We start from the raw sequence: 25,839 nt of genomic DNA, 5'->3' as shown, positions 1-25,839 counted from the left end.
CAAGTTATAGAATGGGAGAGAGCATTTGCAAACTATTTATCTGGCAAGGACTAGTACTTAGAATATACAAAAAGTTCTCAAAACTCAACAGTTAAAAACTAAAAATGGGGGCCCATGGGTGGCTCAGTCCGTTAAGTGTCTGCCTTCGGCTCAGGGCATGATCCCAGGGTCCTGGCATCAAGCCCCACACCTGGCTCCCTGCTCAGCAAGGAGTCTGCTTCTTCTTCTCCCTCTGCCCCCAGACCCCCAACTCATGCTTTCTCTTGCTGTCTCTCAAATAAATAAATAATCTTAAAAAAAAAAAAAACAAACAACCCAATTAGAAAATGGGCAAGAGACACAAACAAATATTTCCCAGAAGAAGAGAATATGCATATAGTAAATAAGCACAGAAAATGATGTTAAGCATCACTAGTTTTTAGGCAAATGAAAATAAAAACACAATTAGATGATTTGAGAAAAAGCTCTCTGACATTGGTCTTGGCAACATTTTTTTTTTTTTTATTATTTGTATGACACCAATAGCACAAGCAACAAAGGCGAAAATCAACAAGTGGGATGAGGAGGCTGCATTTTGTACTTGCACAGCCACCAAGGCCCAGTTGGGATTTGGGGGCCCCGGCCTTGGGATGCTGTGGGTGGAAACAGGGGAAGCTGTTCTCAGGCTGGCTGGAATCTGCAAACACAACAACCTGTGGGCTGAATCTTGCAAAATCTGTAGGCAGTCTGAGTCCAGTTTCTTTAGTGACCAAAGCTGATGAGGTCCTCTGCAGAGCAGGTCACTACGAGCCACTGTCATTCCCACCACATGGCCGATATGGGTGACCCTGCCCTTCTTACTTGTTCTCAGCTACCTCTTAACATGTTAACTTTGACAGTCCCTGGATGGGGTCACGCCCCCGGGAGTCCCTCATGCAGTGTCCCTAAGGTTGGGGTAGCTCATTCCTCACTCTGTCCTCCCTTTCCTGGTTAGAGGATTTTTTTTCTAGCTTTCCTGTTGCAAATCAAAACCATAATGAGATAGCTCCGCACACCTGTTAGATGGACTATTATCAAAAACCAAACCAAACCAAAACAAAATCTAGCAACAAGTGTTGGCAAGGATGTAGAGAAGAGGGAAGGCTGGTGCACCATTGGTGAGAATGTAAATTGGTGCAGCCACTGTGGAGAACAGCATGGGGATGTCCCTCAAAATTAAGAACAGAACTGTCACAGGATCCAGTAATTTTCTGGATATATATGCAAAGAAAATGAAATTATCTTGAGCAGATACCTGCACTTCCATGTTCAGTGCAGCGTTATTCACGATAACCAAGACACAATAGCAACCTAAGTGTCAATCAATAGATGGATTTTTAAAAATTATATATATATGAATAGAAAACTATATATATATGAACTATTATTCAGTCATAAACAGTCCTGCCATTTGTGATGACATGGGTAGAACTTGAAGGCATTATGCTAAATAAAATAGGTCAGACAGAGAAAGATAAACACTGTAAGATGTCACTTACGTGGAATCGAAAATGTGGAACCCTGAAACACAGATCGATTGTTACCAAGGCCTGTGGGTGGAAGTTATAGGGAGGCACTGCTCCGAAGGCATCACTTTTGTGAGAAGGTGAACAAGCCTTGAAGAGCTAACCCACAGCCCGATGACGACAGTTAGCAATGATACTGTTTGTACAGTTGAACGTTGCTAAGAGAAAGGCTCTCAACTGTTCTCCCCCGCCCCCCAACAGTACAACGGTAATTATCCGAGATGAAGCAAGCTGGTAACGAACTTTATTGTGGCAAACGGTCCACAACGTGAACCTGTATCAAGTCATCAGGTGGTTGGTACACCTTACACAGTGTTATATGCCAGCCATGTTATAATAAAGCCAGGAAAAATCTCTAACTATGCAACCATCATATAATCCAGCAGTGCACGTCTAGGCAGTGAAATGAAATCCTAGGTTCATGCAAAAATCTTGTACATTAATTTTTATAGTGACTTTATTTATAACAGTCCCAAACCGGACACAATGGAGATGTCCTTCAGCAGGTGAATGGTTAAACACACTGTTGTATATCCCTACCAGAAATACTACTTAGTCGGAAAAAATAATGAATAAATTACTGCACCCATAACTTAGATGGGCCTCTTGAGCATTGTGTTTCACCATAAAAGCCAATTCCATGGCTAAAATAACAAGACAGGAAACCACAAATGTTGGCGCGGATGTGGAGAAAGGGGAGCCCTCTTGCACCATTGGTGGGAATGCAAGCTGGTGCAGCCACTCTGGATACAGTGTGCACGTCCTCAAGAAGTTAAAAACAGAGCTACCCTATGACCCAGCAATTGCACTATGGGGATTTACCCCAAAGATAGTGAAACACCGGGACACCTGCACTCCAATGTTCACAGCAGCAATGTCCACAATAGCCACACTGTGGAAGGAGCCTCGGTGTCCATCAACAGATGAATGGATAGAGAAGCTGTGGTCTATGTATACAGTGGAATATTCCTCAGCCACCAGAAACGACAAATACCCACCATTTGCTTTGATGTGGATGGACCTGGATATTATGCTGAGTGAAATAAGTCAATCGGAAAACGACAAACATTATATGGTCTCATTCATTTGGGGAACATAAGAAATAGTGAAATGGATTATACGGGAAAGGAGGGGAAATGAGTGGGGTAAAACTAGAGAGGGAGACAAGCCATGAGAGATTCCTGACTCTGGGAAACAAACACAGGGTTGAGGAAGGGGAGGTGGGCAGGGGGGTTGGGGTAACTGGGTGATGGGCACTGAGGAGAGTACGTAATGGGATGAGCACTGGGGGCTACATGTTGGCAAACAGAATTTAATTTTTTTTTTTTAAAGAAAAAAGCTGATTCCAAATGTCACATATGATTCCATTCATACAACATTCTTGTAGTGAGTAAGTGATAGAAACTGAAAGATCAATAGTTGCCAGCTACTGAAGGAAAAGGTCAGGGGGTGGGAATGAAGTGGGTGTGGCAGGAGGGCCCCTGATGGTGAGGGGAATGCTCTCTGCATAGTGACTGCATGACCGGCCAAACCCTGGCTGCCATTGAGTTCTGTGAGATAATTATCACTAGGGCGGCCAGGGGGAGGGGTTTCACAGAATCCCCCCATGTCATTGCTTAAAATCACACATTAATGTACAGTTGTCACAATGTTACAATTGTCGCCACAAAATACTTTAATTAAAGCAATAAAATGAAATCAGTCACCAATAATGTCACATGTACATATTTTATATCTGGACCAGGTGGCCGTCACAGAAATGCCCTTAGCTGACTTTAAGGAAAACTGTCGGGTTTACTGCCCTGCTACCTCAGGGCCGATGCTTTCTGTTGTGCTCAGTAAGAAGTGACTACCTCTCGTTCAAGACCCTCCTCCGCTAGTTTGTTTTGAGAGGTGGGGCATGGGTCACCACAAAGCACATTCCCTTGGCCACTCGGCTCTGTCTGTGGATCCCCTTCTGGTTTCTCAGCCTGTAATCCTGACTGAACATGATCCCTCATAAAATTCTGAGTCCCAGGTCCACATGGTCCCCAGTCGGAGCTCCTGAGGCACTGGCACCTGCCAGCTGCTCTAACTTCTAAGAGACATGGATCTTGGCAATGTGGAGTCCTCCCCACCCCTGAGCTTCTAAAGCTCCTCTACTTTTCAGGCAACACCCTCACCCGAGACTCTGAAATTCCAGTTCTTAAAACTCCCTCCTTCAGGATTCTGATTCTAAAAGTCTAATCACCCCCAAACACTTGCCCACTGTCCCCGTACCCAGGACAGCCACTTCTCTAGTGGCTCCTTCTAGAATTCCCCAGGGTCCCCCTTTCACCTTTTTCGTTCTCCAAAAACCTGGTGAATCATTCTCCAATCTCATCTGTTAAAATCACCATGGCACGGTTGCTGTTTCCTGAGTGCGGCCTAACAGGTGCAGATTATCAGAACAGGGTTCGAAGCCTAGTGAAGGGAAAGTAGCTGGACAGGCCACGAAAGGCTCTTCACGGGGCAAAACCATGAGCTGAACAAATACAGGACTAAGAAAATCAGAAATGAGAAGTGGGGTATGAGGTGGACAGGAGTTCGGGGAGAAGCAGAGTCGCAAAGAAGTAAGAGCTCTGTTGTTTTTGAGAAGAGGACAAACTGATGAGGACAGTATTGCCCTTTAACCCCTTGTTTTCAAATTTTACTTCACTTCTGTTGACATATGTTACCAGAATAATCTTTTTTTCCACCTACACGGGTCTTTCTTCTCTATAAACAAAAGATACTAACTAAATGAAAGCAGCATTCATTTTACTGAATAGATAGGACTCCAATGAAAGCCAAAGAAAAGGGACGATCATACATACTTAAAAAAGAAAGAGAGAGAGAGAGAGAGTGCAAAAGAGCTTCACCAGGCACCTGAGTGGTTCAGTCAGTTAAGCATCTGACTTGGGCTCAGGGTGTGATCTCTGGGTCCTGGGATCAAACAGGCATCAGGCCTCATGCTCCACAGGGAGTCTGCTTGTCCCTCTGCCCCTTCGCTGCTCATGCATGCAGTCTCTATTTCTCTCTCAAACAAATCAGTACAATTAAAAAAAAAAAAAAGCTTCAAATCTTTTCTTTCTTTATTGGTTCATATTCCTCTACCAGACTTCATCTGAACGTAGCCTTTTTGTCTTTTTTTTTTTTTTTTTGCCTTTTTGCGAGCACTTCCCATACTACAAAACAGCTCCTTATTCTATGTTCTTATGTGACTCTCAAAGCAACGAGGTCTCCCTAGAGACAGATAGCATATCCTCTAGTAGCTTAATCTTACACAATGTGATAGATTCGGTGGCAAGAAACAAGAGTTGTCTTCCGGGAAGCTCTTGAGTTATGAATTTAGGTCAGAGAGCTGTTATACATGCAACCCAAGGAGACTAAATATTAACAGGAAAATGTGTGAGCAATTCCTTCTCTGACTATGGTTTCAGGTTCTTGCAACATTTCTACTTTCCCCCCTTAGAACAGCATGACTGATTCAACCAAGTGTTTGCCAAGGAAAATGGCAAGTACAAATATCTCGCTTGCCATAGATGGAGCTTCAAGTTTTGATCTTTTATCTGTTCCACAGAGTGAAACACCACAGATGAATGAACAGATTATTTCCATTGAACCGAGCTGAACGGCTCTTGCTTCTAGGCTCAGGTAGCCTTGACCCCTGATGGTACAAGATGCAGCTCAAGGAGATGCCCTGACACGTGCCCCACACCTCACATACTGCCACTTGTAGGAGTCGCTTGGACTTTCTTGCTTCCCCCACTGGTCCATTTAGATGAGTTCCACTTTCCCAATAGCCCAACAGCAACTACTTTCATGCTGTTACCACCTCAAGCTTTCCAGTCTTCCCAGGTTTGCAAAGGGAGACGAAAAAGCTGGCTACCTTTCCCAAACACTTTGTTCCACATTAATGACTTAACTTCTGCCCCCATTTCCAAAAAAGAGGGGGCATCCCCAGTTGTCTGCTTGTTTCACTCTGAACCCTGGGCAGGCCAATCTGCCACTCTTTCCACTCCCAGGCAGCGCCAAGAACATCTGCTCCAGGAACACTCAGTCTGACTCCCGCCCCTCCACAGAAATCACTGCTAGTAAAAGTTTTATGGGGTGGGTTCTTTTGTTTCCCCCCTGCTTCCTCCTTGTGTAACTGACGGAAGCCCAAATGAGCAAGATGAAATGGCCAGATATTTAACCATATGTCGGCATCCGCATGTGTGTGTTTGGGAGGGAAGAGAAGCTGTCAGCTGTACCAAAGGATTATTATAATCATCCGAAACGCAATTAGCAAGCCCGCAGTCAATGAACGTGTGAAGGATTCTAGCAGAGTAAATTATACCTCTCACTTACCTGTAGCAAATCATCCATGGACCAGTCTCCTTGTTCTTGAAACTCGAATCCAGTCGTTTTATTTAGACTCCAGAGTAGTTTCAGGATGTTTCCATACTGTTAATCTGCGTGGGTTAGCTCTGTTCTTCCAGCAACTCCTGTAAAAATACACACACCCGCACTCACACACGGAATTAAAGAATATCCTTGGAATTTAAATACCAGATGACTACTGGTTGAGAGTTTAGATATGTTAGCACCCATAATGCACACTAAAATCTTTTTGCCGCTCTTATTATCTGTAATAGAAAAGTTGGTTTAGTAGGAAGTGATGGGTCTTAAAAACTATACTGCCTGTTAATGTGGCTTGGTATCTATAATTACACCTAACTTCAGAAGTGCAGCAGGTGGATGGCACAATCTTAATAAAAATTTATTGATTAGAGACTTAATTTAATAGATTTGACTAAAATTGGCCTGTTATTTGCAGGCCCTCAGGAAGTGGTGAGGAATTCAACATTTGGAGAAGTTACCCATGGGCCTGGGATTGTGCTAGTACTTTTTATACAAGCAATAACAATAATAAAACAAAATAGATAAAATAATGAGATAATTATTTTCTACCAACATACAAGTTTTATCCTGTCTTGCACAGATTCAGCGAACTTCTCTGCACACTCTGAAAGAAGCTAGTTTCACCTACATTTGCACATCAACTTCAGAATTCCTAACCTATAAGCGCATTTGTTTTGGATTTTTCTTTTAACTGGTTATAACACTCCTGGTGCCCTCCCTGACTCACCCAGTTTTATAAAATCTTTAATACCTGTTCATTTTATATCTGTATGAGGAGTCATGATTTGATTTGCCCTTTTTTTTTTTTTTTTTTTGACATAACCTTCTACCATTCTTCACTCCAACCACGGGGCGTATACATTGTTAGGTACATTTTACTCAGCTGCTGCAAGACTCAGCAGGGTCCCATGATTTGCCTGAGGGCCACAAACACAGACAGACAGACCTCCCCGACTGGTAGCCATTGTGCTATAGGCTCAGGGTGCAAAGCTAAGCAAGGCTGTCTTTATCCTCAAGGTCAAGGAGACCAGGGTAGGTCTTAATTGAGTGTTGGCTATATGCAAGGTGCTTACATAGATATCCAGGAACTAAAAACACATGATAAATCCTCACTATCCAAAACTCACCACTTGCTTCAGGAAACACCAAACTCAAAGAGATTCCAACAGTGCTATACGCCTCACTATCTGAACTCATTCTATAAACTCTTAATAACTGAATTCAGAAATCAAGTAGGTTTGTATAGGAAAAGGCATTCAATTGTTATCTTTATATCCTCAAAGTCACCTTGTGAGGTAGGCATTCTTCCCATTTTTACAGATAAGAAAAATGAGGCTCAGGGAGAGTGATGTTAAAAAAAAAATCACATAACTTTAGAATAGAAAGAGATAGCAAGATCACACAGCCCAGTGTCCTCTTTTTATAGATGGAAAAGCAGAGCTCAGGGAAATAGAGTGATTCTCTTAAATCTTTTATTCAGCTACGAGCAGGGCTTGTCTCCACATCCCCTGCTTCTAGCTTCTCTGCATCTTTCCATTTATCGGGGTCTAGCTATGTAAGAGAATGGGCCACCCATCTGTCAAAGCCGGCAGAAAAAGTGAGGGGTAAATTATTAAAACTTGCTGAAGGCTGTGAGGAGGCCCCAGGATCTCTCCAACCCATCTTACCTTGTTATTTATCTATCCAGCTAATCTGAAGTTTTCCGTCTGAATTTGTTTCCCTTTCTACTCTAATATTTGATTGTATATGTTTATGAGTCTACATAAGCAATGCTATGAGCTATTTTAAATATTCCAAAAAGGCAGTGACTGCCATCATCCGCAATAAGACAAAAGCCACCTGAATCGTCCGGTCTCTTTATGGCTAGATTTAAAGCAACTCAAGGAGGGAATCACTAAGGAAAAAAAAAAAAAAAAAAAAAGGACTAATACCAGTCTGAACTGACAGATGGCTATATTTTCTAGATTAATAAGAAGATGAGAAACACATCAAGTATCATCAAAAAACGAACTCTGTTCAGCAGGGAAAAAAAAGATTCAAGTTACAGGTTCATGTAACAGTAAGAAAATATGAGAGGGGTCTTTGGTGGCCCAAATTCTGGGAATCATTTTTCTATATTCAGCCATTGCCTGTGGATTCTAAATACCTCTACAGAAAACCACGGTCCTGGATGGCTTGATGCTTCAGTAAGCCTTTGCTCGCAAGTTCAAGCACATGTTCCCCCCGTCAGCACCAACCGGGGGGCAAGAGTGATCTCTTTCCCCATTTGCAAAGTGTCGCTGAAAATTTGGGTGAATTTCAGAATCTCTGGCAGAGTCAATCACTTCTCATCCACTTAGGGTCCCACAGACCAGAAACGTTTAGGGCCGCGCCCTCAGGACTACTAGACTTAGCACCAAACAGATTCCCTGCTTTTCTTCTTTTTCTGCCCACTTCATCCCAACTCTTCTTGCTTTCATCCCCTCCTCTATTCTCTTTGCTCATTTACCATTTTTGTCTCCTTCTTGTTCCTCCTTTTCCTCCTCTCCCTCCACACGAGTATTGCTAGGAGGAAATTATGGTCGTAGGTATCTAATGAACAGGCTTCTACTAGATCACCTCTCAATAAGCATAACAGAGAGAAAGGACACCTGTTACTAGCAGCCCTCCGAATACTGTGTCGCCCCAGCAGCAACAGGTCACTTTTTTGGAAGGAAAAAAATGCAACACATTTGTCATTTTTCTGTCCTTTCAGGCATTCATGCCATGCTTCTTCCATGGAGCTGATTTTGCTTCAAGACTTCACACCCTCCAGAGACTTTCCCTTAGGAAATTTACAACCTTCCTTTCCTTTCCAAGTCATCAAAATTCTAATGGAGTAGTGTACTATGTAAACCTATGCTAATTTCCATCATTATGCAGATGTCCACGAACATTGCAGGTTTCCACCTAAAAGTGTTATTTCCCTCTAGAGTCAAAGGTACTCAGATGAGCTGTTGATCCCATTGTTAAAATATAATCCCCCTATCATGAGGCCACCAAATTTATAAAACCGCTGCCAGGAAAACAAGATCCCCCTGGGGAGGTTCGTGAATTGAGCAACGTTGAATTGCTGCTTGTATTGAAAATGGAGGGATGGGAAAACATTCTAAAGAAACTTAACTTTTTAATTAATCATAATCTCCTACCTTTGTGAATTTTAAAAATTTCTGCTTTTGTTTCCATTTCAGAAGCTCTGTTTGGCTTCCTCTGAGCTGCCAGGAAAACAGTACAAAAATATTTTTCATGCGTTGTCCCATATAATCCTCAAAATAATTTAAAAGAATGTGCCTGGAATGCATCATTGTTAAACATTTAGAAATTGATGTTTTAGTGACATTACCTGATATGGCCAAGGCCACACTGCTAGTCTTCAGTGTTAAAACTCAGACCTTCTACTAGTTTCCATGTTCTTTTCCACTTATATCGGATTTTCACTGTAAACATGTTGACCTATAATTGGTCCAAACTGGCCTTTCCTTGTATAAATATATCTAAATGTTTAAAGTGCATATGGTCTAGGCAGAGTGAGATCTTCAAAGAGAGTGATGTTCCATTGAGGAAAAATAAGAAGGCTCCCATTCAGTCTTATAACCAATTATATCTATAATGTTAATAAAATTGGATGGGGGGCAAAGACTATTGTTAAGATACATTCAATGATAAAGCCAGAGGTCTCACTTGGAATTAGGATGTGAGTTGACATTTCCATAAATGCACCCTATCCCTGTGGGCTTTCCATGCACCTAAATCAAAGAGCTAGTATTTCCAATTAATAAAAAATATTTCCAGCTAACAAAAGAGAGGAAGTTGGGATAGTCAATAGACCAAGACAAATATCAACTTCCTTATATGTGTTCTACATATAATAAGAAAGGCAAGGTTTTTGAAATCTAACAGTGGGTGAATGTGGCTTCAGAACCCTAATGTAGCATTCACAACATCTACCCTCAACCCTGCCCACCATTCCGGCTTGATATGAGAATTAAAATATCTACACTTAGGGGCACCTGGACGGCTCAGTCAGTTAGGTGGCTGACTCTTGACTTTAGTTCAGGTCATGATCAGGGTTGTGAGATCAAGCCCCACATCAGGCTCTGCGCTGGGCATGGAGTCTGCTTGAGATTTTCTTCTTCCTCTCCCTCTGTCCCTCCTCACTTGCTCACCCTTTCTCAGATAAATAAATATTTAAAAATAAAATAAAATAATTAGGACTCTTATCTCCACATTCAGCACCAGGTCTATCTTAGGGATCTATTCCAACAAGAGGTCAAATTATTTGGCTCCAATTGTGCACCTTGCGACATGCTGCTGTTAATTGTGCAGAGTGCAACACAAGAGCAAGAGTTAAGGGAAGTATAGATGCAGTGATTCCCTCTAGATGCAGTCCTAGAGACCAGCAGACACTGATATGCCCTCGAGGGTCGAGCCCTGGTGTCAGTAAGTGTTCTCATCTCTTGCCCATGTGACCAGCCCCTTTTCAAACCCAACAGTTGCTCTGTATGTACACATTTACTGTGACTATTTCCAAGAGTATATATTTTCACCATTTGAGTGTGAACACATAATTTATAATACAAGCTGAAACAGAAACACTAATGCTTAATACAGAATCTTTGCAAATTATATCCCAACAAATAATACATTTGATACAGAATCATGAGACCCAAATTGCTAACAATAGGGAAGAGGGAATGCATCATCTTCTAATACTATTTTACTGGATATAAATGAATAAAGGGCTATTTTATTACATTTGGGTCATCAGCATTCCAAATCTCAATGGGGCTTTTGACATAAACATACAATCAAGAGCTGAGTTATTATTTTTATAACAATAATATCCTAGCTGGTGCCTTCAATCAGAAGCATGATAAATAATCACAATTCATATAACTCAATAATGTGTTAATACATCGATCTCAAAAAAAGATCTGATGCCAGTGTATATCTTTCATTCATTCCCACAGTCTCTCTGATAATAAACTTTGAAACAAAATCTAAGTTTAAACATGATTATGGTACTCTAGTCAGATGTTCAAGTCCAACCTGCCTAGAAACACTTCAAAATAAGATGTGCAGTGCATCTGATTAAGTCACATCCAACTGCTTCAGCTAAGGTGTTTGTTTTTTTGTTTTTTGTTTTTGTTTGTTTTAGCTAAGTTTTTTTTTTTTAAAGGAATTCTTTTTTAAAGATTTTATTTATTCATGAGAGACACACAGAGAGAAGCAGAGACATAGGTAGAAGGAGAAGCAGGCTCCGTGCAGGGAGCCTGATATGGGACTCGATCCTGGGACTCCAGGATCACGCCCTGGGCCAAAGGCAGATGCTAAACCACTGAGCCACCCAGGCGTCCCGTGTTTTAGCTAAGTTTTAAAGATAAATATGACTTTTAGGAAAATTGTGGGTATTTTTCCATTCATTCATTCTCAGGAAGGCAAAATTACATTATAAGCATCTGCACTCATAATGCCATACGACCTCAGTTTCAAACCCAGGTTGTCAATCACTGGCTTTATTGCCTTCAGATTACTCTCTGACGTGTCTCCTCATCTATATCAGGGTATAATTATGATATTTAACTAAAAGCCTTGTTTTATTATTAAATGAGATAACGTACAGAAAGCAAAAGGACAGTACTTCTGACATATGATAAATGCTAAATTATTTTTTTTTTTCAGTTATCCATGACATTTTTGAAATGCCTACTAAATGTTACCTACTTTGTTAGGCAACATCCAGGTGACATATTTGTCAACTATGCTCCCACCTTGTCACATACAACTCAACCCCAAATCCCAAACATAAAGAAATTAGAGCATTCTCACAGAGCAGTAAGGAAGGAATGCACATTCTGGAGTCATGCATTTATTTAAGTTTTCATTTAAATTCCAGTTGGTTAACATAGTCTCATATTAGTTTCAGGTGTACAATATAGTGATTTGGCACTTCTGTACATTCCCTGCGGCTCCTGACGAGTGCACTCCTTAATCTCCAGCCCCTATTTCACCCATCCCCCTACCATCTCATCTCTGCTAACTATCAATTTGTTCTCTGTAGTAGAGGCTGTTTCTTCATTTGCTTCTCTTCCTTTCTCTTTTTCCCTTTGTTCATCTGTTTTTTTTTTTTTTTTTTTTTTTTAAATCTGGAATGACTTTATTATTATTGGACAAAGAAGACTTCAAGACAAAGATAATATAAACAAAGATAAAGAGGTATATTCCAAAATGATGAGAACCAACCATTCAAGAAGACATGATCTCAAAGGCCCAAGAGCTTAACAGAAGATTTGAACAATATTAACCATCAATTTGAACGAATTGACACATAGAACACTACACTCAATGCACATTATTTTCAAGAGCACATGGAACATTAATAATACATCATGTGCTGTGCTATAAAATAAATCTCAAATATAGAAAAGTTGAACTTATACAGATCATATTCTTCAGTTACACAAGCATTACATTAAAAATTAATAACATATATTGCTGTAATTTCTGACAACATCCAAAAAAATAAAATCTTCTTAAATCACTAAAAAAAAATAATAATAACATAAACTATCTTGATTTGGAAAAATCATCAAAATAACTTTAAATTAAGCCATAAAAAGCAAATAATCTATGCATCAAAGAAATGCAAAAAATTAGAAAACTTTTTGAACTAAAAGAACAATATTTTAAGCTAAAAGAATGAGAACACAACATATCAAAATGTGTGAGATTCAGTTAGAGTAGTGCTTAGGGGGCAACTGATAGCTTGTCAAATAGTCATTAAATAAAATAAAAACATGTGGAGTCAATGGATAAGTTTTCATTAAGAATTTAGGAAAAGATTGGGGATCCCTGGATGGCTCAGTGGTTTAGTGCCTGCTTTCAGCCCAGGGCATAGTCCTGGGGTCCCGGGATGGAGTCCCACATCTGGATCCCTGTATGGAGCCTGCTTCTCCTGCTACCTGTGTCTCTGCCTTTCTCTCTGTCTCTCAGAGAGAGACAATAAATAAAATCTTTTTTTTTTCTTTTTCTTTTTTTTTTTTTTTTATATAAGGGAAGGGAGAAGAAATATTTGGGGAATATGTTCTCACAGTGTATGTTCATCTGTTTTAATTCTTAAATTCCACATGAGTGAAATCATATGGTATTTCTCTTTCTCTGACTTATTTCACTTAGCATAATACTCTCTAGCTCCATCTGTATCATTGCAAATGACAAGATTTCATTCTTGTTTATGGCTGAATGATATTTCATTGCCACATCTTTATCCAGTTGATTGACACTTGTGCTGTTTACCTGATTTGCCTCTGCCTCTTCCCCTCCTCCCCTGACTCGTTTGCCCTCTCTCTCTCAAGTGAACAAATAAAATCTTTAAAAAATACTTCAGGTAAGAATAAAGCTAGCAAATTTTTAATAAAACCATTTCATCATTCATTCATCTTTAAAATGGCCTAAATGGTTATGTTAAAACTTGGAATTCTCAGATGGCTCAGCATTTTGTACTGTACTGATCTGGCATAGGAAGAGGTGGCCCTTGGTGCCCAGCCCTCTCCCTTAGCCGTAAATATATTCCTACCCCCTGTTAAGTCCAGCTTTATAGGAGGGACCTCACCCTCATGCATGTCAACATTTCAGCCAGCCTGTCCAAGCTCCAACCACATATCTTATACAGAGCCACCTTGAGTTTCTAGGTACACACTGCAGTAATGATACCTGTTCTTAGGACACATTAAAGGAAGAGCCCCATGGAGACCCAAAAAAAGTCTTTGAGTAGGAATTCCAGATCCCAACTAACATTAAGGCCTGATCTAAAGGTTTCTTGGGGACTATAAGTGGGACCCTCCCCTTAACTACATGAAGTCCATGGCTATAAAAGATAACTGACTGAAGAAATGCCATGTGGATGTTTTTAAAGAGTGGAGCCCAGGGAAGGGACCTCTCATGCTTGAGTCTAAAAGCAAAATCAGGACTTGGGAGTCAGGCCATTGGTGTTCTGACTCTGCTTCTGTTATTTAGCAATTAAGTACTCTCAGGCAAGTTATTTAGCCTCTATGCCTCGGTTTCCTTGTGAAATATGAATAACATTTACTTCATAGTATTTGTCTGAGGATTAAGTAAGGAGTTAAGGCCCACAAAGCAGTTTGAGAGTAGCTAGCAGAAAGGAGGTTTTGAATAATACTAGCAATTAGCTATCATTGTTACAATTATTGGTAAAATGAGTAATGGTAATATTGTTAGTAGTGGTAATAATAATAAGTTGCTAGTACTGAAATAATATAGTAAATCCTAGCAATAAGTTGTAATCAGGTTTTTATTTTGTCTTGTTTTGTTTGGAATAAGGGTCACTGAGATAACATTTATTTAGCTAGAATATGTCTTTACTCTGGGTAAGTAATTAAGATTTGAATTTCTGAATGTGGCCACATGACTGAACTAACCTAGGTTTATCTCCCATTACAAAACAGAAATGTTGAATGTGAATCTAAGAAAGAGAACAACAGATACACAGCTCTGAAGGAAAAAGAAAAAAAAAAGTGGAAGAAATACTGCCAGATGTGAGAAATGAAAAAAGGAAATTTAGCTGGTACTATGAGCTCAATAAAATCATACATGCCTGAATAGAGGCAGGTGAAAGGCTCTAGCAGCAGAGGAAACTTCTACAAGGTGTGAGCCACACAACTGTAAGGTATGCTTTTTCTAAACCTGAATGCACTTGATAATAGTAACACAGTCCCCAAATACATAAAGCTAAAGAAGGTAGAACTAAAAAGAGAAATAGACAATTCCATAATCATGGTGGAAGACTTTAATACACCTCATTTAGTCACTTGCAGAAAAACATCAAGATGATTGTAAAAAATAAGAAAAACAAAGACAGTGACTATAAAGGAAACAAAGATTCTCAGCAAAACTGAAACTAGTTTCAGTTCTCTTGATGATATTGTCTGAACAAAACACCAAGTTTAGAGAAGAGGTGAACCTAATAAATAAACTTAACCTTGGGACACCTGGGTGGCTCAGTGGTTGAACATCTGCCTTCGACTCAGGGCATGATCCCAGGGTCCTGGGATCGAGTCCCACATCAGGCTCCTTGCAGGAAGCCTGCTTCTCCCTCTGCTTATGTCTCTGCCTTTCCCTGTGTCTCTCATGAAAAAATAAAATATTAAAAAAAATAAACTTAACCAATGACATATATAAAATACTTTACTCAACTAAATGATTCATGTAAGAGTAAGAGAAAAAATAATTTTTTTAGATTTTATTTATCTATTGATACAGAGAGAGAGGGGGAGCAGGAGAAACAGGCTCTCCAGTGAGCAGGATGCCAGACATGGGGCTTGATCTCAGGACCCCAGGATCATGACCTGAGCTAAAGGCAGCTGCTTAATCTACTGAGCTACCCAGAGGCCCCAAAACAAGAGAAACTATACTTGATATTATGAAATGTTTGGACTTGAATGACAGTGAATACTGGATCCTTTTAATATATAAGAGGTGCAGTGACGGGACTAGCTTTCATAACAATTTAAGCTTTAAATGTATATATTATAAAAGAATAAATATAGCATATTAGTGGGCTTTGTATTTAACTAAAGAAACTCAATTTTTAAAATGGAGAATGTGAACACAAATTGAAAAGAAAAGTTTGGGATCGATACAAAATTAACCAAAACAGCAACATTGGCAGAAGGATCACAAAAATTTTCAGCAAAAGTAAAGCTGGTTCCAGGAAAAAAATAAATAAACGAAAGGAATCATTTGAAATAATTGAGAGAAACAATATTAAAATCATGGCTAAAAACAGGCTATCATCAGAAATAAAATTGATATTTAAAAATTGTAGTAGAGTACCATGGATAATTTTAGACAAAAAGAATATGACAAAATATTAGAAAACTTTAATAGCAGAAAGGAGGTTTTGAATAATACTAGCAATTAGCCACACGGTAAGGTATGCTGTTTCTAAACCTGAATGCACTTGATAACAGTAACATAGTCCTCAAATATATAAAAGAATTGTTAAAGAATTGCTAAAAAAGAATTTTTAAGAACAATATTAAATGCCAAGACTGACTAAAAGAATGGATAGGAAACTAAAGTCCATTAAATAAATTGGATGTATTTAATAAATTTTTTATTTAATAAAAAAAGTAATATACTCTTCGTCCCCTTATACTCTACTTACCTTATTGCCCCCTTAGAACAATGTCCCCAATCCACACAAAAATCAAGCCTAATGATTTTATAGACAAATTATTCTAAATCTTCATGGAACAAGGAATAAATAATGACAAATAACTCTATTCGGTAAGAAAAAGCTACTGTTTTGGAAGTTTGGTGAGATTGATGATTTGACTTCTGGTAGGGTGCTTTCATTTTGACCCAACAACGGTTCTACAAATGAGCCATGTAAAATATATTCAGCAGATCTAGGGTCTAAGTAAATTAATGTAGATTCCTGAAACCTCCCCTGTTTTACTTGTGGGAAAAAATTGGTGGTTTCAGTACTTCTATAAAAGGAAAGGAGCCACAGGTTGGGAGGAACCCAGAGCTCCATCTTCTTTAATGTTATGAGAAGAGTGGGAGGCACATCTAAAGAAATACCTGCTGCCTATATGTAGATAATCTCACATTCTATCTCCTATTATGTTATAAAATTTATGTACCATTTCAGCGCAATGAGTCTTACCAAAGCTACTGTGATTATTTCAGATAATATCCATATCCCTGATCATGTCTCCAAATCCAGACAAGGAAATGAGCCATGCACAGAAAGACAAATAATACATGATCTTACTTGATGTGGCATCTAAAATGGTCAAATTCATAGAAACACAGTAGAATGCTGGTTGCCAGGGAAAATGAGAAGATCTTGGTCAAAGAGTTTAAAGTTTCAGTTCTGCAAGATAAGTGAATTCTGGAGGTCTGATGCACATCATGATGATATACTTAACAATTCTGTAGTGTATACTTGAAATTCTCTAAGAAGGTAGATCTAAAGTGTTCTCAAAGTTAGAAAAGAAAGAAATGAAGAAAAAAAGTAACTATGTGAGGTGATGGATACGTTAATTAGCTTCCTTGTGGTGATCGCTTCACAATGTATACACACATTAACATATCAAGCGTAGATCTTAAAATATATATAATTTTTATTTGTAAATTATACTACAGGATGTGAAGACTTGAAAAGAAAACAAAGGGAAATAGGAACTGAAATAGGAACATTTATACCACTGACGAGAGTGTAAATTTTCTCAAACTCTCTAAAGAGCAAGATAGCGATATGAAGAACTTGAAGATGCTTATTTTTTGTAACATTTCTGGTATTAAGCATATAACCTGGAGCATCATTTTTCAAAGTGCTAATTAAAGCCCATTAAAATATTCCCCATTCAATTTGGTGGGTCTTTATCCATTTTAGTTTATTACGATAGAATAAAAAAAAAGCCAGAATAAATTGTATTCATTCACATTCCCAGTATGTGTGTGTGCATATGAATGTGAATATAGAAAAGGTAAAGGTAAGTATCCTTCCATATATGGATATGTGTCCACGTGTGCAGATCGCAAGTCCTAAGAAAAAAGTGTATTTCCTTCTGTGAATTACAGTCCAAAAAATGTAAACACAACTTTGCTGGAGAAACACCCCCACAGAAGCACAGTGAGACATTTACAGGGATGTTCATGGAAACGTTTTTTATAGCCATGAGTAATGGGAAACAATTAGATGTCTTTCAATTAAAAATGGATAAATAGGGACACCTGGGGTGACTCAGTGGTTGAGCATCTTCGGCTCAGGGCATGATCCCAGGGTCCTGGGATCGAGTCTCACATCAGGCTCCCTGTATAGAGCCTGCTTCTCCCCCTGCCTCTCTCTCTCTCTGTCTCTCGTGAATAAATAAATCAAATCATTTAAATAAATAAATAAATAAATAAATAAATAAATAAATAAATAATCGTATTCTTATATAACAAAGCACTACTATTCAGTAGTCAAAATAAATGAACTAGCCCTTCATGAATAACTTTGTCAAATTTCACAATATTGAGTATAAAGAGCACGTTGAGAAAGTACATCCATAAAATTTATGCAAATGAAAAACATTTGCATCTATATCCTTTATAGATATATGGAGTGAAGGTATAAAAATATACATGGTAAGGACACACACATGCTGCAGGATACTAGTCACCTCCAGCCCGGTTATCTTTATGCGGCCAGGAGAGCAGATCATGATTGGGATAATGAGGAATCAGCTCTAAGTATAAAATTATATTTCTTTCCAAAAGAGGGACATGAAACAAATCTGATGATATTGCACTGGCATACCTGAGTGTTTGAAATCTCAAAAGTAATTTCTTAATCAAATCAGGTGAACTGGCTTAAGGAAGTGTTCTGTGGCAAGAGGAGTATTACAACTAATTATAATCATAGCAGTTGTATTAAAATGCACTAATAATGCAAAAGAAAAGCTGGTATCTCCCCAAACACATTCAACATATGCCCACGGTCATTACACGTGTATCAAGATGGAATAACTTTAAATTGAACAGGAAAAAAAAAAGATACTGGAAAGAACTTCCCAACCACGAAATTCAGACGTTTGAGATTTAGAAACAGATGGTAATCAACTAAATTTCAGACTCGTACACATTCTCGTAGCTAGGGATCAGTTAAAATGACCAACTTTCTCCTGAGGTACTTCACATGTTTAGGTGATGTTAACTCCAAAAATATTTAAGTAGCTATAAAAATGCTAAGAAAGAGAAAACACCTTCAACTCATGTTGTCAGCTGTGGTTTTGGCCAAATACTTCACTTTCCTTTAGGCCATAACATTTGCCACATGCATGATTCTAGTTACAACTGCAGACTATTCAAAAGGTGGTTGCAATCACCATGAAAATCAGGCTTTAGCAGAAATGACTATGTTCCAAACAGCCACCGTATGTTAGGGCCAAAGGCTCTTTTTAAATTAACTATTTTTATGCAAATATTTTACCTACATGATCCGAAGAAAATTAACAAACATAAATTGGCTTTCACATTCTATGATGAGATCAATAAGACCGTGGAAATACACACTCCCTATAGCAGCATTTAACCCTAGATACTGTACATAAGAAATGTGAAATGCAATTAATTATCTATCGGAAGTTTCCCCAGACTAATAAGAAAACTAACATTCTGCAATTCGTTGTATACGCTCAAGTGGCCAGTTGAACTCCTTAGAATTCCTCATGGTGGACAAACTGTGAAGTGGACCCCAGGGAGTCAAGTCTTGACATAACCCACTTCCCTTGAGTGTGTGAGCAGGATCAGAGACTTGCTTCTAGCCAACTGAATGTGACCAAGGTAACGGGACAGTTGCTCTGCACTTACATCCGCCTGTATCTTAGGCTGTGGCAAGAGATTCCCTTGCTGGCTTGGACGTGGAGCTTTCACACTGTAAGCTGGTCTATAAGGGAGCTTATGAGTAGACCTTCAGGAGGAAGGTGAGAAACTGTGGTGGCAGATAGTAGCAGAGGGCCCTCAACTGAGAGCTAGGAACAAATGGGGACCTCAGTCCTACGATACCAAACCCGTAAGAGCTTGGATGAGGATTCTGAACTCTAGAAAGGAGCACAACCCTGCCCACGTGTTGACTGCGACCTTGTTAGACAATGAGAAAAAGAACGGGGTCAGCTGTGCCTGGCCTTCTGACCCACGAGGCTCTGAGGTCCGAAACTACATTGCGTCAGGCACCTAAGTTTGGGTAATCTATTACGTAGCAATGGACAATTAAAATGATTCCCCAACCCAAAATGTTGGGTTGTCAGAAATTCTCAGTTTTGAGTGCACATCAGGATTGCCTAAAACCTTTTTTCCTCCCTTTTACACAAATACACAGGTCGGTACCTCAAAGCAAGTGGTTGATCAGAATTTTGAGAGGAGGCTGAGCTATACTCATTGTGTAAAGATTCCCAGGTGATCCTGATGACACGGATCTGATCCTTAAGATCCTTTCTGGTTATAAATATGTTTACAAATGACATTTGGCATCCAAAGGTTACTAAGTCTACTTCCTCTCATTTTCTTGTACAGTAAATCACACATAGTATTTGCTGTAGCTCCAAGGACCAATTTTTAAAACATGGAAACGGCTGTGCTTGATAAATAGATCTCTCTTTGGCCATCTTCCAGGATGATATGTCATCAACCAGTGTGTGGTCATTTATTTCCCTTCTTAAAAGAGAGAGATTGAGATAAACACACAACACACATACACATGCACCATTTTAAATGACCCCTGCACACAAAGTGACTACAAATGAAGCCTGTTTGGGGAGGGAGTGGGAACAGGCACCTCTTATTACCCTCTTTCCTCTTCCTGTCTCTAAAACCAGAACTTTCCCTTCTATCCCAACTCCCGCTGGGCAAAAATCTCATATTTTCTACTGACTCTTTTTTGTACCAATCCCTGAGCAAAGCTCTGATGCTCCCCATCATCGGTCTATAATGAGAGAAGACAACAAGGTAAGGAGAGGAAAAGCTAAACCTTAGAGAACTCTCAGCTATAAATTAAAGTTCGATCTTACTTATGTTTTAAAAGTGATGGTCCCATGGAATAGAGACCAGAGTTCTTCCTCCTTCTATTCACTTCTAATTTATATTTGTCCTAAGCCAACGTACTGTGAAGAAAAGCTAGAGAAGTTGAGGGGCTAGATGAATTGATTTTTGGTTTTTGTCTTCAAAAAAGAGGAATAACAGGAATAGACAAAGTATCACAAGGTGGCATATAAGGGCACGTGCCTCAGTTTTGATCCTCAGTCAAGGCTTTATGGTTGTTGAGTTTCTAAGGGCAAATATAAATCCTGAATAAGTGGTTCATTATGGGCTTCCCTCTTTTCAAATGGGGTCAAACTACTTTCTTGGCAGATTTCCTTTAAGGTGATTTATCATACTGCTGAGAAAGTGAATGAATGAATGAATGAATGAATGAATGAATGAATAGATCCTCTCTCTTCCTCTTCTAATCATCCCCATGAAGAATTTGTAAACTCCATTAATCACACAGCGGGCTTGATTGAGTTTTCGGGACTAAGAAGGCAGCCTGATGGAGGTGTGAGCAGTTTTCCGTTTATTAATGTAACAATAATCCAAAAAAAAGTTGAAAAGGGGGAAGAAAATATTTTGCAATCTCATCTTCAAAGTCAAAACATTTTGAGACTTTTTTTTTTTCCTGCTTTTAGATTTCAGGTCAGTGGGTCTGAGTTTGGGAATCCTCAGACAGCTCATGTTTCACACAGAAGGCGTGGTGGCCTTGCGGTTTGTTCTCTCCTCTCTTTCAAGCACTATCTATCAACCCCTGCCTACCCCAAGTCCTATTGCCCCGTCCTGTTGAAGCTTCCCTTGGAACAAAGATCGACCTTTATTACACACTTGCGTGCTTCCCAACAAACAATGCACTTTATTGTTTTCAACTCATCCTTGACTCTTAAAAACTCAACCACTTCAGATGTGGCCTCACGTTTCAAATCCTGATGGGGCTGTGCCACTTGGCACTTTGACAAGGAGGGCTCACCTTTCCCTGTGCTTTTTTTTTTTATTTTATAAATATGTATGTTTAATCTGAATCACTACTAACTGAACTTACTTTTCTAATGATGATACACAATCCAACATCTCTCCCCAGGATACGGTCTCTTACAGTTGAACTAATTATGGGAACAGTGGATATGATATCTCTTCTTTTATAATAAACCCAACCAACCGTGCCATATTCTCATTGCCACTAGAACATTTAATTCCCTTGATGATAGCTTTAACTGTTGCTAAGAAGAATATTTTTTTTTCCAGGGCTCTTCATTTTCATCACCAACAACGTGATGTGTTTATTTCCTTCTCCAAGAGCAACTATCTCCTCAGGGGAAGAAAAAGAAGTTACTTCAAAACCCCACAAAATGTTCTGAGCATTCTAAGGAGTGGGTGGCGTCCACCTAGCCAGGCTCTCCGGGTCTCTTCACAGACCATGGCTGGGCAATGCTCCAGGGACACTTTTGGGTTTTTTTGTTTGTTTATTTTTGTTTTTTGTTTTGCAGCTTCTAAGGTTTTATTATCATGAGTTTTAAAAACAAGCATGCATACCGGTGTGGAGGTGAGGGGGAGAAAAGAGAGGAGGGGGAAGAAGAGGAGAGGAAGGGAGAGGAGGGCAGGGAGAGGGAGGGATTTCTGCTTTCCTGGCAGCAAAGCTCCAGGTTCATCTCATCATGGATAATCCCCCGGAGGCACATGGTCCTTAAGAATCATGTACCAAGTCTTTAGGATGATCTTGTTCAAACAGGTGCCAGGACGGGAGGTGATCAGCTTCTGAAGGCCCCTGATGGTGTCACCAGTGTTGTACTTAACACGGACCTTCTTCCCTAGACGGTAGTTGCAAGCAGCTCCCATCATCCTGTCTGGAGCTCCAAACACCTGGCATGTGTCCCTGCACAAACTCCTCACTCCAGGGCCAAGCCCGGGTCAGGTGGACTCTAAGAGCTGGAAACGGACTTTTAATCCAATTCCCCTATCTTGTCCATACCCGTAGCCCCTCCTCCTGTGGCAACCATCAGTTTATTCTCTGTATCTATGAGTCTGTTTTATTTTGTGTTTCATTTTTAAATTCCATATATAAATGGACTTCCACAGTATCTGTCTTTCTCTGACTACTTTCATTTAGCATAACAACCTCTAGGTCCATCCATGCTGTTGCAAATGGCAAGATTTCATTATTTTTCTTATGACTAATACTCTTATACCACATATTCTCTATCTACCCACATACCCGTGGATAGGAAGATTGCTTCCATTTCTTGGCTATTGTAAATGGTGCTGTGATGAACATAGGGATACACAGGGCTTTTCAAATTAGTGTCTTAATTGTTTTTCTTTTCTTTTCTTTTTTCTTTTCCTTTTTTTTTTTTTTTTTGATAAATACTTAGAAATACAATATGGTCCAGCAAGTCCACTTCTGTTTATTTTTTAAAAAGATCTATTTATTTATTTGTTTATTTATTTATTTATTTATTTATTTATTATTATGAGGGAGAAACAGAGATAGAGAGACAGAGATAGAAAGAGAGAGAATAAGCAAGCAGGGGAGAGAGAATAAACAAGCATGGGAGAGGGGGAGAACCCTCAGACTCCTCCCTGAGCATGAAGCCCAATGTGGGACTTGATCCCCAGACCCTGAGATCATGACCTGAGCTGAAATCAGGAGTCAGCCACTTAACTGACTGAACCACCCTGGTGCTCCTGGTAGTTCTATTTTCAATTTTTTGAGAAACCTCCGTAGTGTTTTCCATAATGGCTGCACCAATTTACATTCCCTCCAAAGGTGCACCAGGGTTCCCTTTCCTCCATATCCCAGCCAATATTTACCATTTCTTGTCTTTGTCAGAGTAGCCATTCTTACAGATGGAAAGTGATACCTCATTGTGGTTTTTATTTGCATTTCTCTGATAATTAGTGATGCCAAGCAACTCTTCAGGTACCTTTTGGTCCCCTGTACATTTTCTTTTTTTTTTGGGGGGGGGGTGTCTATTTAGATCCTGTGACCACTTTTTAAATCAAATTGTTTCTTTTTTTTTGATATTGCATTGTACCCAAACATACTCCTAAAAAGAAAAACAAACGTAAGTAGCAAGAGGTGAAGACCTGATTATGTATATTATTTAATGGAATTGTGCATGATATGTTGTCCTGCTAAAGGCCTATTTTGGAGTCAAGTCATCCAAGTGATTTATAATGGTAGAGCCTATACCCTTCTTACATAATCAACATCAGGCAAAATTTTGGGATCAAATTCAAAATATATAGGTGCTGGTAATAACTCTCATGACTAATCACCCAATACATTTTGCCTTTTGCCTTTGTTTACCAATAATGTTTATATCCCGATTAAGTCAGGTATGCTGACTGGCCACCAAATGTACCACAGATGAGATTTTAATAGTGATAAAGAAAACTGATGTCTTATCCTACAGATTAAATGACCACAACACACATATGATTTCACTGACTTATCAACTACCCGGGAGAAGATAATCTTCCTCTCTCCCTCCCCCCAAATCAGTTTTTACTGAATTTCAGAGTTGTGAAGTCACTTACCCAACATCAGAGTTAAAAAGTGGTGGAGTGGGTCTTCTACCTAGATTCTGGTCCTGTGTCCTGTACAGCAGTTTCCAAACTTACTTCTAAGGTAAGCAACCCTCTTACAAAGGACAATTTAAGCACAAGTTCAACATATAATGGAAATAAATATGCACTTACCACTATCAGTTATGAAAGATGCCAGACACCGTGCCAGTCCCTTCAACTCTTTCCTCCGCTGAAGTGATTGAAGGAGCTCTGAAGGAAACACTTTAGCTCCTCACTGCACAGTTTGAAATCCACTGATGAATATCATAGATAGAGGCTGAAAGATTGCAAGGAAAGGAATTCATGATAATGACCAAGATAGCAATGCTGGTTACGGACTCATTGCATTAATTGTATGTTCATCAACTAGAGCTTTCTTAAGTGTAAGTGGATGGATTCTTCCCTCTTTGCTTCACCAGGTACTTTAACTCTGTCATCACCCAGGCCTCTGTAAGCTTTGCCCCAACACATCCCCAAATGTCACATAAACCAGAATGCTATACTTCTAATGCTCTTAAATCCAGCAACAGCTCATCAGTGATCCTTCTACTAGAAGGAAAGCAACGTAAGTGTAAGTACTTCCTTTTAGGGTATCTGTGAAATTAGCTCTACCTAACTGGTTTGCCTTTATTATTAATTCCAAGAAAATCTGAGGTTGGGTTCATGTCAAAAGAGCTACTAAGTTTTGATATCATGGAAAAAGCACCAGGGTTGGAGCTGGACAGTCATTTCTAGTCAAGGTAACCCATCTCCCTGTGAGTCTTTGTGCAAATCAGTTCTTTTCAGTTTCAGTCTTCACATCCAAAAGATTAGCATAACTGTGAATCCTAATTATGTTATTCTGAAGAGTAGTATTCAAAATATCCAGCTACTAGAATGTTAAGTACATTGTCCAATCAGAACAGATGCGGACAGCAAACACTGAAGGATCCCAGGTGTGATCATCCTGGAAGAATCTGGTGAGATCAGTTGGCACAGTAAACATGGAAATGCTTTGTTAACTACGAAGTCTACCTAAAGTTAGAGGTGATCATAACACTAGTTTTTTTTTTAATTCTGTACATCTTTGCTTACTTATAGCTTAGTATTTGCAAATCTTGTTCTCCATGAACTTCAGTGCTACAAGTATTTAGAAAGACAAAGATGATGGTGATTATGATAGTTATTTGATTTTTACCCACTTAATTCTAAATGATGGGTATCACTATGATCTGTTTTGGAGATGATAAAACTGAGGCTCAATGAGTATAATTCACGTGCCTAAACTTGCACAGCTAATCATGCCAGAACAAGAATCCAAACGCTAGTGCATCAACATCACTTGAGTAACTGAGGTATGATTTTTTACCAAAATTCACAGTAAATTTCCAAGTCATAACATATGCAAAACAAGCCTGCTATCTTCTGTTGCTTCTAAACTAGAGTAGCTGGTAAGGTGGGTTTACTTTGTATTTAATGAAGCTGCAAGATCCCCCCTCCCCACCCCTTGCACAGCAGCCCACCAGTCCTAGAGTATTCGGGGTGGGGAGGGAAAGCCAGGTTGCATACAGAAGCATATCTACATAAGCATTTCTGGAAAATGGCCTACAAAAGAATTCAGAAGAAAAGATTCTAAATTTCTAAAATTTCAGAATTTGCTTGTGATGATTTCTCTCATTTGAAATAACCACTTATTGTACCCAATTATGTTTTTATAATTTGCCTGTTGGTT

At 39.3% G+C, this 25,839-nt stretch overlaps 1 protein-coding gene across 1 annotated transcript; it reads right to left on the bottom strand.

Annotated features, from left to right (window-relative positions):
• Positions 1–22,214: 22,214 nt before the first annotated feature.
• On the bottom strand, positions 22,215–22,400 carry LOC129494069 (ubiquitin-like protein 5). Its single transcript, XM_055300776.1, has one exon. The coding sequence runs from the start codon at positions 22,398–22,400 to the stop codon at positions 22,215–22,217; it is 186 nt and encodes a 61-aa protein (XP_055156751.1).
• Positions 22,401–25,839: the final 3,439 nt, after the last annotated feature.

Source organism: Nyctereutes procyonoides, unplaced genomic scaffold (genome assembly GCF_905146905.1).
Source record: "Nyctereutes procyonoides isolate TBG_1078 unplaced genomic scaffold, NYPRO_anot_genome, whole genome shotgun sequence".
NCBI classification, from domain to species: domain Eukaryota; kingdom Metazoa; phylum Chordata; class Mammalia; order Carnivora; family Canidae; genus Nyctereutes; species Nyctereutes procyonoides.
The sequence above is the reverse complement of the archived record's forward strand: the minus strand, read 5'-3'. Positions and strand labels throughout refer to the sequence as shown.

Coding starts and splice junctions, on each gene's coding strand:
- LOC129494069 (XM_055300776.1), bottom strand. CDS start 22,400: ATGATGGGAGCTGCTTGCAACTACCGTCTAGGGAAGAAGGTCCGTGTT.